This window comes from Phaethon aethereus (genome assembly GCF_964289735.1).
Source record: "Phaethon aethereus genome assembly, chromosome: 14".
Lineage (NCBI taxonomy): Eukaryota > Metazoa > Chordata > Aves > Phaethontiformes > Phaethontidae > Phaethon > Phaethon aethereus.
Window position 1 is genome coordinate 16,237,371 of NC_138590.1, and position 15,135 is coordinate 16,252,505.

Consider the following 15,135-nt stretch of genomic DNA (forward strand, 5'->3'; position numbering starts at 1 on the left):
TTATGCCCTTTTGAGGTTTGGTGGGATGACAGTTACAGCTGTCAGGCTAGGAATTGATCAAATCGACGGTGTTTGCAAGGTGATAATCCTCAAACACCTGGGTGTCAGGTCTTTGCTTTCATACCACCTGCTTCTCAGAAGTTGCAAGAACTAAATAGGGTTCGTCCCTGCTTGCAGGGTCCCCCCGGCCTGAAAGGGGAACAGGGTGACACCGTAGTGATCGACTACGACGGCCGAATCCTGGATGCGCTCAAGGTAAGCCCCGCACCCAGGCCATGCCAGTGTCTGCGGGTTACATGCCGAGCTCGGCCACCGTGCCGACGTGGCACGGTGTTTGTCCCTGTCCTACTGCTCCTTCCCGAGATCTGGGTCTCGGCACAGAGCTGGCCGGGAGGGAAGAGCTTATTGCGTTTGGGGGCTGAGGATATTTAGGATCTACCAGCAAAAAAGGTGGCAAAACTCGAGGCTGTGAACTCAGTGGGATGAGGATGTGGGATGCCAGTTGATATTCTGCAGGTAGAAGCAACCCGACACAGCCCGTGCTGTGTAAACGCCTGTTGCAACAAGTGTTCTCAGCCCAATTACGGCTTACCCGCCGCCGCTGCGGGGGGCTGTTCCCCCCGCCACGCCGCAGCGCGGTGCAGAGCCGTGCTTTTCACCGCGCATCATCTGGGGCGGTTTTCTCTGCAAGCGGTGGTGGAGGGGGAACGGTGCCCGAGCCCTAACCTGCGCGACCGAGCCGCGCCCTGCCGTGTTCGTTAAGATGAAAGCAGCCAAATAGAAGAAATACTTAATTACAAACACATTTGAGAACCATCCTAATTGTTTTATAACAGGCTGCAGGGATACACAAAGTGATGGTAATTACCCTTTTGGCAGATGTCTGCACGGCATGCAGCGCTGTGAGTGGCGTTTGTGGAGTGCGGTGCTTGTGGAGAGGCTCCGACACGCATCCGAACATTCATCTCTGGGCCCAGACCCTCTCCCGTGTGCGACTCGCGGGGGTTGCCGAGGGGCACGTCACTGAACCTCACTAACTTTGCCATTTCCCTGCTTATTAGCTGTTTTCGGTGTTTGTGCACTGACCTGTCTCACGGACAGAGCTCTGGAAAGAGGTGGCTTTACCCGGCTTCCAGTGTGAGTTTGAGTATGAGCTTCCAGGTGTTTGAGTATGCAGTCATGGAAAAAGGTGCTTTGGGATGTTATACTGTTTTGTTTTTCAGCTGAGCGAGACCCTGAGTTTTGCTGTTTGAGATAATTTGCAAGTTGCAAAATATTAGTTCATCTCGAGGCGGTTCATGGTCTCCGCAGCAGCGCCCAGGAAAAACAGCTTATTTAAGTGTGCAAGGTTTTCCTGCTGTTAGTGCTCACACAAACTCCTTCGTTTCCTGTTTTTAATTGGACCCCCCCAGCCGGTTGGCACTGTTTTCAGCAGGACACTTCTCCCCAGCCCGGCTGGCTGGAGAAGGGAGAAATGCAAAAAAGAGGAGACCAGGTTTGGGGCCACACCTCCAGCTGAAGGCATTTTACCTCTTAAACACACGTGCCGCTGCAGCTGTACACCCAGCTAGCTCCGGCTGTGTTTTCTTCTGCGCAAATATCCCCTGTGCTTGGGGTCCTCGGGTTGCCTCGTGTCAGCAGAGCTCACCACAGCATTTGGGCAACCATGGGTCAGACGAGCGTCGCTTGTAGGTCGCGGTCAGGAGCTGCTCCCAGCTCATCCCCAGCAGCACGAGGACAGGCTGCCATATTCGTATGGGTCACGCTCATGCCCGTTTTGTTTGCCATGTTTCAGGGTTCGCCGGGTCCCCCAGGGCCACCAGGCCCCCAAGGCACTCCAGGTCCCAAGGTGAGCCCGACCTCTGCCATGCAGACGGTGTTTCCTAGAGAGCGACGTGGTTGTCAGCAGCTCTCCTCGCAGAAGTGTCTCCCAGCCAAAATAAGGCAGGCGATGCTGGCTGTGGGGCTCGAGACTACGCGTGGTAAAGGAAACGCTATTTAACGCTTTCTCAGGCTGAAAAAGGAGGTTTTCACACAAAAGCCAAAGTTTTGTTGACTCGTCTCTTGTCTCCAGCCTCTTCTGGAGGATGCCGTCCCAGAAATGAATGCGCTCCCAGCCCCACACCTGACGGGTGTAATCCCAGCCCCTCTGAGATTTCCTCTCTGCATGTGGCTGAAGTAAATGGGAGAAGCAGTCGTGAGGAGGGGCCAGCGGTCCCAAAAGCTGTGCCGAGCCGCCCTCCATCCCGCCCTCCCCACGTGCCACTTGCTGCCTCGGCACCGTGTCTGAGCTGTTCTGTCCTCCCGCTTCACAAGCGGTAGCCAGTAACCTACAGGCAGCTGCAGTTTCTATCAGAGAAGAATTTAACCTACTGACAGGCGTCTCTCGGGAGAACGGGATGAGGCAGGATTTCGGTGCCCCTCGAGGTCTCCCTGCCGCGCAAATTCGTATGAGCCCGCAGTGCTGGCACATCACCGAGACCTCCTTGCTGCTGCTCCTGAGCAACGCCAAACCCATAACCGCAATGGCTGATACACATGAATAACACCTTTCCTTGCAAAATGCTTTCCCGGGGTGATTTCCTGATTTAATTTACCGTGGGCTCCCCTTTCTTTGTGTTCCTTCAGGGAGAGCTGGGCTTGCCGGGTCCACCTGGACTGGATGGTGAAAAGGTGCGTGAGGCATGGCTGGCGCGAGTGAGACCTCGCAGGAGCTGAGTTAAAAAGGAGTTTACTTGTGTGTCCGTGAGAGCTGTCGCTGTGAAAAGCAAATCTCAGGTTGCCAGGAGCAAGCTCTGCCCCGTAACGTTCGGGGCATCTCCTTGAATGAACCACCCGCCACTTTCAGCCCTGCCACGAGCATGCAGATGCTGCCCGTGGCCACGTCTGCCGAGCGAAAGGGGCTCCTTCTACGAGTGGTTCATCAGACACCGTCTCAAATTCTGTTGTAAACCTTCCTGATCCTACATGGCTGCAGTCCCTGATACGGCCCAGCCAAACTCTGCTGCGCCCGCAAAACTGGCATTTATAAGTTTTAACATTAAAACATGTTTTCGTGAGCTCACGCCGCGATACGGAGAGAAACAGCAGAAAGGCAGAAACGGCTGGTGTGGGGCTTTTTTTTTTTTTAACAGTTTTCTCCTAAGCAAGTTGTTTTCTGTAAACTTCCAGGGTCCCAAAGGAGCGAAGGGTGACCAGGGCAGCGCAGGGATCACGGGACAGAAAGGAGAGACGGGAGAAATGGGCTTATCGGGTCCGCCGGTACGTCCCTCTGTCCCTGTACGTCTGCTGCTCGGTCCTTTAATGCACTGATTTCTGCAAGTGCTCGGTATATGGCCGCGTTTGCTGATCTAAGCAGTGGCCTGTCTATGCTGCAGTACTGCGGAGCTGGAGGATGCAGGAGCTTTGAATTTTCTTTGCTAATGATGATGATAACGGCTTATTCAGAAGGTGATCGAAACCAGTAGCAAGGAGGAGAAAAATCTTTGCTCAAAGTCCCCTGGGGATGAACATGAGCTTTGCTTGAGCCAAGGCTGGAGTTTGGGGGAAGACAAATGTGTTTTTCTCTCTTGTTTTTGCTTTCCTGGAAGATGCGCCACATCAGCGTTACCTTTTTATCCTTTAGGGAGCAGAAGGGCCAAAAGGAGACAAAGGAGAAAAAGGAGACACTGGGTCACCGTGTTTGCAGAATAATCACGTAAGATCTTGGCACCGTAAAGCCTCTTCCACGACACGGGGTCAGGTGAAATCGGGGTGTGCAGGCTGGAGCCACCGCTTCCGTATCCCTCCGCGTAGCGGAGGGGAGCAAAACCCAACTGTTTTCTACAAGAACTTCCAGATGCATCTAAACGGGGTTTATTCATTAGGGAAGAACACGCCGCACACTCGGCACTACGTTACTGTAGATTTTTGCATGGATGGTTGAGATATTGGATGCTGCTGTTATAATTACGTTTTGTTCCAAAAACATACTGGATTCCTTGTGGTTTTATAGGATTTCTGCATCCTTTTTTCCTTATTCCTGCTTTTTTCTTTTTTTTTCTTTTTAGCAAAAGTGGTGGGTTTTGGTAGTTTTTTTATTAATGACGTGAGAGCTCTAATTTTGTTCCGTGGTGGGTTGGGGTTCTTTTGTTGTTGTTTCGGGTTTTTTAAATCAAAAAGGCTAGTTTCTTCCAGTCTGTGCAGAAAATGGCATCATTTTCCCTTACATCTATTTTGTGACTGGCAAATACACTGAGTTGCGTGGATCACGCCTCTCATTACAGAGAGTAGCACGATTCATGTGCTTAGTAAGACTCATTTATTTATAAATCCTACAAGCAACTCTTTGATTAGCAGATATTTTGATTAAAGCCATTAAATCAGAGGGCATTAAACCATGATTCTGGGCTGTGTGAGGTTTCCATTGCCGAACCCTCTTCTCTCTGTGTCCAGCCTCGTTAACATGCCGTTTAATTCCCCCCTGCAGATCATACCCGAACCCGGACCCCCCGGATTACCTGGCCCTATGGTAGGACTCTGGAAAGCGGCTCGTGCAATTGAGCGTTGCTGCAGATTTGTTACGCGTGTGATTAGTTAAGGACGAGGGTGGTTTGCTCTGTTTAATCGTCACGGGCTGCAGTGAATCCGGGAAAAAAATGAGGGCAGAGCTACAGCGTTGGGTGCTGTCTTCAGAGAGATGGAAGCACCTGATTTAGGAGAGTACACCGGCATTTATGGCACGTTTTGCAAATAACCAAGTTGTTCCTTGGGATGGGGAAAAGATAAAACCTTATGAGATGGGAAAACCTGTTCCCCCTGTGACGGTGTCTCTGTTCCCACAAATTTGCCCAAGTCGGTAAGTTTTTTTGGCATCAGCTGCAGCGGGAGAGGACGCGGGCAGCGATGAACGCGCAGAGCATTTCTGATGCAGACGCCTGAGGCGTTCGGTACCTACAATGCTCCAAAAGGCTGAGGAGCTGTCGAGGGTGTCGGGAAGGTCCAGATGCCTCTGCTGCGTCCAAGATGCACCTTGAGAGACCGCGCTCCGAACCCGGCCAGCTCTCCAAGCGGCGTTTCTAACCCGGGAAGCATCCCCAGCCCTGCCCGGGCTCGGAGGGCCGTGCTGGCAGGGTGCTGCCCTCAGGGCTTGCTGTCACTTGCTTCAGCAAAGCTCTTGCGGGGCTCTTGTTCCCCAAAGCTCATGTTGCAGAGCTTTATTGCCGCATGTTACGCCAAGCGGTCGTTTTCAGTTCCTCTTCTCCCTGATCTGACGTCGGAGAACCAAATGAACTGCCACCTGTCTTGGAAAGAAATATTTGGCTGTCAGCCCGTAATTTGAGCAAGAAATGGTTTGGGAAGCAAACTTTGGGGTTTGTTTTTAAATTCTGTTTTTTTCAAATGCATCATTGTTTTTCCCTCAGGGTCCTCCAGGAATCCAGGGGCCTAAAGTAAGTCAGTAAGTTAAATGTCACCCACTGTTCCTAAGCTGCCAGTGCATTATTTACAGGCTCACAAAGGCCTGTCAGCTCCAGGGAGTGAATTTTTTGTCACTATTTGTGACAACGCATCCCTTGGTCGCGCTGTTCAGTAGTTGACGTTTTGGAAAACAAGCCATTTTTCCTTCCAAACACATTTACGATCTTAAATCCTCCTCCAGTATGGAGTCCTGAGGGCCAGTGGCAGATGTGAGTCGGGGTTTCCAAACCCACAGGCTTAAACCTTTATTTTCAACTATTTTCTTATATGATCTGGTCAAGAGGAAAGCGTTAACGGCGGCGCGGGTATGGGCATCCCAGAGATGCGGCAGGAGGCGGCGGATGCGCGGGGTGGCTGTCCCGGGCAGTGCTGCCAGGTCTCCTCGGTTGATGCCGTTCGATTTACGCAGGGCTCGGACGGTGCAAAGGGAGAAAAAGGCGACAGCGGTGAGAAGGGGGACCACGGCGACGCTGGACCCACTGTGAGTCGTTTTCCTGTATCTCATCTCTGGCTGTCGACAGAAACCTGCCTTATGGCAACTATCCCAATGCCTCGTTTCTCTTTTTCCTTAAGGGTCTCCCTGGTGCTCCAGGGCTCATCGGTTTACCCGGTACCAAAGGAGAGAAGGTAAATGGTGGTGTGGGAAAGGAGCAGTGACATTGTGGTGTAAACCTAAAATAGGGGCCGATAAAATCCCTGCCGCGGTGGGTCCTGCCAGAGCTGTGGAGCCAGGCTCACCGGCACTGTCCCGACGCATGGCAAGGCTGTGCTGTCGCTACCGTAGTATTTTACTAACTGGATACAAGTTTGCCTGCAACAGCAAACTCAATACGGCATGTCTTAATTTTTATTTTTACAACTGCAGGGAAAGCCGGGGGAGCCAGGATTGGATGTGAGTATGGGAAAACATTAATGGATATGTAGAAATATGAAACAACATGTATGCAAAGGCCATCAAATTGCTCGAGACTGTTGGAAAAATACGTAGCTAACACCGTATAGACTACTGTCCCTTAAACACGGTGCCCACGGAACAATGTCTCTAGGAAAGGGCTGAATTCAGGGCAGTTGCCAGGACTACTTCCACTGCACAGCGGTAACTGCTCAGCTGAAGATGCCATGGGGGTTTCCCTTCCCAGCTGAGAATATTTGTATTGGATTCAGTGAAGGAAAAATCTCCAATAGATGTAAAGTTGCTGGGGTAGGTTAAGCACTAGCTTTTCCAAGAAATTGCAGAGATACCAAGTCAAGGGGAAGAAAATGCTATATTCTTCACTGTGGGAGGATGGGTTGATCGCTGGAGATTGCTTCTGTTGAACTGAGATTGTGGGACATCTGCATGCTAAACTTACAAACTGTTGGGTTTTTTTTCTTCCCCCTCCCATCTAAAAATTGTCCTGATAGGGTTTCCCAGGTCTCAGGGGCGAGAAAGGAGAGAGGAGTGAAAGAGGCGAGAAGGTGAGCGCATTATGGCTGTAGAGATGCTCGTTGGGGTAGGACTGGCCGCTCTTCTCGGCAGGCAGCGATGCTTGCCCTGGGTGCTCGTTTCCCCTCCAGCCTGGCAGCGTTTCTCGGGTCGCTGCTGTAAGGCCTTTTCTGTGGCATGAGCATTTTCACGGCCCCGGTGTAGGGCAGGACATGTGGTTAATTCCTACCCCCTTGGAAGTGCTTTCCCAAGCCTGTCCCCTCCCCGGCACAACCGCTGTGGGGAGCTGGAGCAGCCTGACAGCTCCGGGTTGTAAAGAATTGCTAGTTTTGGTTTATAGACCTTGAAAATGGCTCCAAGTCAAAGGCTTTGTTACAGGGATCCTTAAATAAATGGGTGCCCAGCCGGAGGCAGGAGCCCAGCTGAGCGCAGGGCAGTGGCTGGAAGCTGGTGCTCCCGCTTACTGTCAGATACCAACCTGGTTTCTAGCAGAAACTGGTCAGTCTGTTGTAAAATTATCTATTAAAATATCTCTACCCAGCTTTAACGGAAGATTTTCACAGTGATTTAATTACTCAGCTGAGGTTACGCCTAGTGCAAACGTGCCTACCCTGGGTGAGGTGTGGGACTCTGCAAGTGCTGTGCGAGTTAAAGCCAAGGTGTTTCCCCTGCTGTTCCTGATAGTTTTCCTGTTGCACCAACAGGGTGAGCGAGGAATACCGGGGAGAAAAGGAGCCAAAGGGCAGAAGGGGGAACCAGGCCCTCCCGGACTGGATCAGCCTTGTCCCGTGGTACGTCTTTTATTTCACTCGTTCTAAGCGTCCGTTGCTGGGACTGAAAGGGGACACGGCTTTGCAGCCAGGGAAAGGGAGGGAGGATTTGGTAGTTCGTTATTTCGCAGTAAATCAGAGCAGATGGTTATTGTTTTCTCACTTTTCTTAATGGTTTGTTTTATCTGCACGGCTGGAAGTTCACTGCTCGCTGTAAGGGCTCCTCTCTGGCCAGATGGGAGCAAGCCACAGCAGTAAAAATAAAGAATCTTTGTGTGAAGACCTTCTTATTGTAGTCGGGAACAATGGGCTTCAGTAATGCTCTTTGGGAGATAAGTGTGCCCTGGTGAAGCTGCCGGCCTGGCTTTTGAGTACGTTTGAAACCGGGGCGTAACTCGGCACGGCGGATGGGAGGCGATTCGCAAACAAGGGCAGCTCCATCCCTTCGCCTCCGCAAACCAAGCAAGGGATGAGCCTGGCTCTAGCTCTGCTGTGCCGGGAGGCGGGTCGGGGTTGATAGCATCTCGGTTCTGCCGAAGAAAAGCCATGTATGAGCTGGAGCTCCCCAGGCTGCCAAGTGCCTCCGGGAGAAGAGACCTCCCGCGTTTCCCCGCCCGAGATAGCAGCTCGCGGCTCAGATCTGTCCTTTCTCAGACGCATCCTGGGCCGTCGCCCTGCAGCGTGTACACAGAGAGGCTTTCCAGGAAACCTCCTGGGTGTGTAAGCCTGACGAAGGTGGATCTCCCAAGTCCACTTCCAGGGCCTCTCATTCCTTTGATAGGGCCCAGAAAAAAAAAAATCTATACTGGTTTGTAAGAAGTTATTTGGCCTGGTAAAATTTACCTCCTTTTCTTTACTATTTTTCATATAAAGACTAAAACCAGAGAGACTCCTTCCCTAAAGAACTTTGAGGCTGCAGGATGAGAGAGTGATTTGCATCAACTATTGAACTAAAACTCCTTAAATGTAGGTGTTAGCCCCTAGTTCAGCTGCACCTAACTAGGAGTGCCACGTACCTGCTCCAATATGCTCCAAAAAACCCGTTTCTTTTCTAAATGTATGACTTTTTCTCACCCCGCCTGCACAGCTCTGGCAATCAAAGCTGTTGTATAGCTCCACTATACCAGCAAAAAGCTCCTTCGGTCAATACGCTTTATTTTGCTGGGCGATTGAATGTGAGCTACAATAATTTTTGCGTTTCTGATGATCACCCTTCCTCCCTCAACATGCTGGATGATTAACGCCTCATCTTTTTCGCTGCGCCGCTGCAAACGTGAATCTCTGGTTTATGTATAGAAGATCTTTCCCAGATGACAGACTATGTGTCTGTGAATTCCCTACCATAAAACCCGCTGACTTGCTGTGTCATCAGAAACGGGGGTGTAAAGCTCTGGACCCATCCTCCTCTGCCGAAACATGGGTGTCCCTTTGAGTAACTCCCCTGTCTTTTATCATTCTCAACAAGCAGTTATTTTTTCAAACAGGGAGACTGTAGCATTGCAGGCACCAAAAGGGACCCAGGTTTACCAGGCCTGGATGGGGTGAGCGTGCCCTGCCCGCTGGTACAGTATCTGCTCCCTTTCTTTCTTGCATGGCTTGTGTGTGGTTCTGCTGTGGCCAAGCCCTATCCCCAGGAGCGAATCCCTCCAGGGAGAGGAAGGACACAAGGCAGCAGAGCTGGAACAAGATGTTTCACTGCGGCGTTCAGGGAAGGATGCCAAGGTGTCGGCCGTGTCGCCTTCCTCCCAGTTAAAATGACTTTAGATAAGGAGCGTAAGCGACGGGAGGATCACGTAGGGCATGCTTGCTCCTTTACGGTAACAGATGCTAAAAATTAGTTCTGGTTTCTCTCGGCACCTATGGCTCAGTTTGGTTCCCCTCATGCCTGTGGTGTCACAGCCCTGCGAGTCCGGTTCCCAGCTGGGTTTTGGAAAGCTTTCCTCACGTGAAGGGCCAGGTCTGCGGAGCGGGCTCACCGGCGCTCTGGGCATTAGAAGGGCGTTTGCTGCGTCAGCACGTAGCTCTGCCCCGCAGAGCTCAGGTTGAAGTCCAGCGGTTATGCAGGAAGGTTCGTGCTCTGCTCCCCGAAAGGGCTCTGCATGACTAGCTAAAAGAGGTCATTGTTTTATTTTCATTTTTTAAACCATGGAAAATGCTGCATGTTAGATGATTTGCAGTTGTCTTCAGAGAAACAAAAGGGCAGTAAGCTGTCTCTCTTTCAAAAAGTTAAATTACTTTCATATGTGTCAAAGAAACCAATTACTAGCAGCAGGCCTGCTTCAGCTCTTCGTATTTACTCCCCAGAGATGTTTTATTTACTGAGTATCTATATAGAAAACACAAGACCTATCTGTAGTAAAGGCATTGTAAACTGCAGTAGGTGGCTTCTCCAACACGTAACTACTACATGACTAGTTAGTAAAGCACTTGCACGTCTTCCCGCTTATGTATGCAAGGGATAGTTGCATGTTAGCTGAGAGTGTTGTCTTCGTTCTCCACCGCACGGTGCAGCGGAGGCTTGCTGGGTTCTCGGCTTCCTGAGAGAGCGTGAGCATGAGCCTTATGCACAGGTTGCAAAGCTCTTTTTAAATTGACAAGTCATTTTGGAATCACTTGAGTGAAACATGGTAGAAAGGCGTGGAGTTTTATGATGGCCAAAGTAAGTATTTTGAGTTCACGGGAAGGAGAAGCAGCCCAGGGCAGCAATCAGCCCCGTGACCATCGGTGTTAGGATGCACTTTTAACAGCAGGTCAGGATCTCTCGAGGTCAAACAACTGCTCTGCGCCCTGTCCCCTTTACCCTTCACCCCCAGGAAATTCCAGCAAGTTTACAAGTCACGCTTTTTTTTTGCTTATGAATAGTTATGGACCAAAATACTTACTGGTGTCAGCACAAAAATGTATATGTTTTCTAACTATTGTTATAGGAAAGTATGTAAAAATAACTTGACCTGTTACACTACGAGTAGCTGGAGAGGGTAACCTTACTTCACTGCATCTGTTTTATTGGGCACAGGCTATTTTACATATAAAATCAATACAGAATACAAAAAATGTGATGACTGACATTTACAGTAAAAAATGTAAAAATGCATTTTGACCTATATTTGCACTAGCAGTTATCTCCACTGCATACACATCCTCGGGGCTTCCGACCCCTAGTTAATTTGGAGGTGGCTCTGAGGGAAGGATCAGTGCATGTGTGCTCTCTGTAGCTCTACATGCATAAATTCATGCAATGAGAGATCCAAGAGCCTTTAAAAAATCCAGCATCAGAAAAGGCGGCTGAAGTCAGCTATTTCTTGTAAAGAATCTTGAAAGAGTCGGTCATACATAGTCCATTCCTCTTCTAAGGGGCTCCTTCCCTTTTCGGTGTTTTCCTCTGGGTAAGGAAGCTCTTCTGGCTTTCTGATTTCTGTACGTTTCTTGTATCTCCATCAGAAAAAAACAAGTATTTTCCCTCCCTTTGCATAGTCCACAATTCATCCTATTTCAATCAGTTCAGTAACTCAAGATTTCTTAAAGAAACTAAGTACTGCAAGATCGAATTTAACACAATTAGGGTATCATCCGGGGAAAAAAAATTACATCACCGCCCCCAAACTGAAAAAAGCATTAACAAAAAACACATTTCTAAATCATGCTTTCCATGTATATGTCCGATTGCAAAAGCCGCTCCCTTACAAAGCAGATTATGAAGTTAATTAACTGTGTTCCAAATTTTTGTATTTGTTCACATTTTCTTTTTTGTTTAAAGGAAAAAGAAAGCGTAGATTTTTTTTTTACCCTGGGGTATATTCAGTTTTGTGTTGTGCGTGACACACGGATTACATTGCCTGCATATTTATTTTTGTGCATATACAGTAAATGGGGTTTGCATGGTAATTAACGGTGCTGCTAAACCTTTCGTTGTTGTTAAGATTGAGCTTCGGGTTTTGAGGTCTGACACTTAAGTCACTGTCAACAGAAATTAAATCTGTAAATTCAATTTTGCAGGGACCAGACGGACTGCCAGTAGCAGGATGTTGGCATAAGGTACAGTAACAATAATAATCGTATATCCTTGAGCAGGTCGTGAGTAATTTTGTTTGCTGCATGGTGATTGTTTGCGCTGCTGCACATCCTTTAAGCAACAGACATAATGTCATGCCTTGGGAAAGCAGGATTCCATCTAGCTTCGTGTCTTGTTCCCCACAGCTGTAGACTGGTGCTAGGACACTGCTCCAAGAACTTGCTAAGCGTGAAAAATCTTTCTCGCTGTCGGTAGCAATGCCTTTTTTCCGGCTTGCTCAGGCTAGGCTTTTATTATGGCCCAGGCAGTTTGGGAACCGCTCATGCAAAGACTGCACCACTCTGCAAAACGTGCTCATGCGACATACACAGCCTATACCTTCTAGCTGAGACTTTTACAGGGGGTTACCTTATTGTCCCAGTTACAAAACATTTATTTCCAAAGACTTCTCTGCCATTGTAATTATAACCCACAGCCACTACGCCGCTTCGGTGCTCGAATCGGTACGTCTGGGTGGAGGTGGTCAGGTTAATTCGTAGTGTCTCGCCCACCCAGAACAGCCAGGGGTTCTAAGTGCTGAAGGCAGCCCAGGAGAATGAGACGTGTCCCCCCGCAGGACGAGGATTTGATCCAGACTTGGAGGAGGATGCTGTAACCTCATTCTCCGACAAGGCTGTGACACTGAAGCTGGGTGGAATTACTAACCCAGTTTCAAACATGTGGTATGTGGACACAGTTTGAGTTAATACCAAGCATGTTGCAAACCCTCTGTTAGAATGTGAGCACACCCTTAGCATATAAAAGTTTTTAATTCTGTGGTAAGTCATTTGGACGTACTGTTAATTTTAAAAGAAATGTGAATGCCAATCCTTACAATACTAACAAGAAGATTAGTAAATGTAACGAATGGAACATTTCTCTCTGATTAAAATGTTTGTCTGTGTGTTCTTTTTCAGTGATCTCTAAGCATGAAGCACAATATGTAAATAATGTGATATATTTTGATCTTTTTAATTTTTGTATAAAAAAAGGAAAAAAAACCCTTTCAACAGTAATATATTGACCTTTTTTTATACTGGATTCTGTCATTTATGGACTTTGAAAATACTGTAAAGCTCCCAAACCTTTAAGATACGCATGATAACATCAGGATTTGATAGAAAGTACCAATGACAGTAGCTGGGAATGAACGGTATTCACTGCTAATGTTGCTGCGTGAACTAACAGTACTGAGACAGCGTGTTGCCTTGTGTGCCTTACCCCATGAAGGAGGGAGAACTCCCTATCCTAATTCGGCTCTCAACTCTGTATTTGCATTGCACATGCACATTAAAAGGGTGAAAAAACCTGGCTGAAAACGAGGAAGAAAAAAAAGATGCAGCCCTAGAAGCAAAAGAAGCTGCTGTGCACCATCTGGTCAAACAAGAGAAGGACTTGCTACTTGCCGAGGAAACAAAGCCAAGCTCCGTTCATTGCTACCTGCTGTTGGTGTGATGGAAATAGCAATTCTTTGGCTAGACAGAACAACATTGACAACCTCTGGTTATTTCCACTACTGTCAAGAAATTCTTTTTTTCTCAAGCAGAAGCACCTCTGGGTCCTGTTCTGGGGTCTGTGGCTGAAGATGTGCAAGCGCTTTGTTACCATGGAAGCCAAATTCCCCAAGAAACCTCCACTGCAGAATTTCGAACCACAAAAACATAGTACTACCTTCAGTGTAGAGAGCTGCAGGACAGGGAGGGCTCTGCTGAAGCGTTTTCCTAAACAACAGAGCACATAATGGGAGTTTGGAGTATTTAATTGTCTTGGTTTGTAGGGTTCATTTGCATTTGATTTTTCATGGTTTACCTGGTTTTAACTGTAAACTCTGTAACTCTGCACACTCCTCTTGTCCTCTCCCTTCTCTCCCCTTTTTCGGTCTCTTTCTCTAAATTATCTCACCTCAGGCACATCCCATGCAGAGCAGGATAATGAATAAAAGGAGAATTATGATTTTGAGATCTGCATATGGCATTAAGTGAGATCAATTAAAAATTTGCAAACTATTCCATTGTTCACATTTTTAAAGATTTTGGAAAAAACAGAGATTGTGCAGTAAAAAGCCATAAAAAATTGTTTCAGGGAGGAAGAGAAAGACTTACAGCCAAGTCTGTTCAGCTTACAATGAAGATCAAGAGGCAATCAGATTCCTTTATAGGGAGGAGATGCTTTATATTAACAAGTTCTTAAATTGAACAGAGAAAGATGTACAAATATTCATCCAACAGGTGGAAGTTGAAGCTACACAAAATCAAATAAAGCCAGCCATGTATTTTTAATGGTGAGACTAGTTAATCCTAACCAGACCAGTGATGCAATCACTTTAATGCCTTTTTGATTTAACAGATAATTTCTGGAGGAAATACTTTAGCCCAATACAAGTTGCTAGGCTCTGTGTAGGAGTCTTAGGTGAAATTAAGAGCCTGACCATGGTATCAAACCAGCTGATGTAAGGGCTCATTGTGGCCTTGATCTTAAGAGAATACAGTAGGGAGTCCTATTTGGTGTATTCAGTAGATCTGAACCCTCTGTTAGATCCTTGTTCCACTGCATTTCTTACGGCAGCTACTTCCAGAGAGGAACTGAGAGAGGAATTGAGAGAGGCATGCGACCGCCCAGGGGCAATCTGACCTAGCGCTAAGGTACTTCTTGCTCTAACATTCTGAAGAACAGTAGGAACATGCTCAGTGCTCCACGCAGGTAGGGTGATGTTTGACTGTGATATCTGACTGGGTCCTAGCTGTCCTTGAGATTATCCTTTTAGTCAGCTGGGAGCATTTGTTCTCTGCTGCTGAATGGCTGTCTAGCTTGGTAGATGTGGACACAAAAGACTTATGGCTGTAGGCAGTAAACTTTTGTCTTTGTTAGCTGCTTAGGGTCTACACCTACACATTGCTTGCTTTGTGGCTATACTTTGCATCTTTACCAGTTACTGACCATTTTCTTGGTCATCACATAGATTAAATCCATTAATTAGTTGATTAAATTCAGATCAACTAACGAATCAAGAAACAAGAATTATGTAACTCAAAACAGCAATGAAAATGCATTTTATTTACTTCCATTCCATGTTGTTAGCTACCACTTTTGGTGTAGGGGTTTTTAAAGGCATCAGGAGCAGCTGAACAAGCTCCCACTGGCTTTTAGTGCTTTTGAAAAACCCCTTTGCTGTCCCAAATTAAAGCTAAAAATCTTCTTCTGTGGAAGGTTGAAGGCAAATCTCTCATTGATGTCACCGGGAAGAAGTTCTGTAATTGTTCCCTTAATGTACAGTTGCTCTTCCCATCTCCCCCAGTTACCTCCAAACTAAAAGCAATTCACTACTCCAAACCACACCGTGGGTTTCTACACTCAAAATCCTGCACGTGTCCTGTTCATGGAACATCTACTGCTATCAATGAGAGTTCAGTCCCCAGAATGACTGCAGAAAG

General features: G+C 47.8%; 1 protein-coding gene across 1 annotated transcript in view; it reads left to right on the top strand.

Moving 5' to 3' along the window:
• The window catches only part of COL23A1 (collagen type XXIII alpha 1 chain), a gene marked incomplete at both ends in the record, with an annotated part of 191,069 nt that extends 179,372 nt beyond the window's left edge, over positions 1 to 11,697 (top strand). Inside the window, 15 exon segments of the mRNA XM_082005945.1 lie at positions 178 to 255; positions 837 to 860; positions 1,796 to 1,849; positions 2,629 to 2,673; positions 3,172 to 3,261; positions 3,626 to 3,697; positions 4,469 to 4,510; positions 5,403 to 5,429; positions 5,867 to 5,938; positions 6,031 to 6,084; positions 6,323 to 6,349; positions 6,862 to 6,915; positions 7,588 to 7,674; positions 9,138 to 9,215; positions 11,650 to 11,697. Of these exon segments, the coding sequence (XP_081862071.1) occupies positions 178 to 255; positions 837 to 860; positions 1,796 to 1,849; positions 2,629 to 2,673; positions 3,172 to 3,261; positions 3,626 to 3,697; positions 4,469 to 4,510; positions 5,403 to 5,429; positions 5,867 to 5,938; positions 6,031 to 6,084; positions 6,323 to 6,349; positions 6,862 to 6,915; positions 7,588 to 7,674; positions 9,138 to 9,215; positions 11,650 to 11,697 (852 nt within the window).
• Positions 11,698 to 15,135: the final 3,438 nt, after the last annotated feature.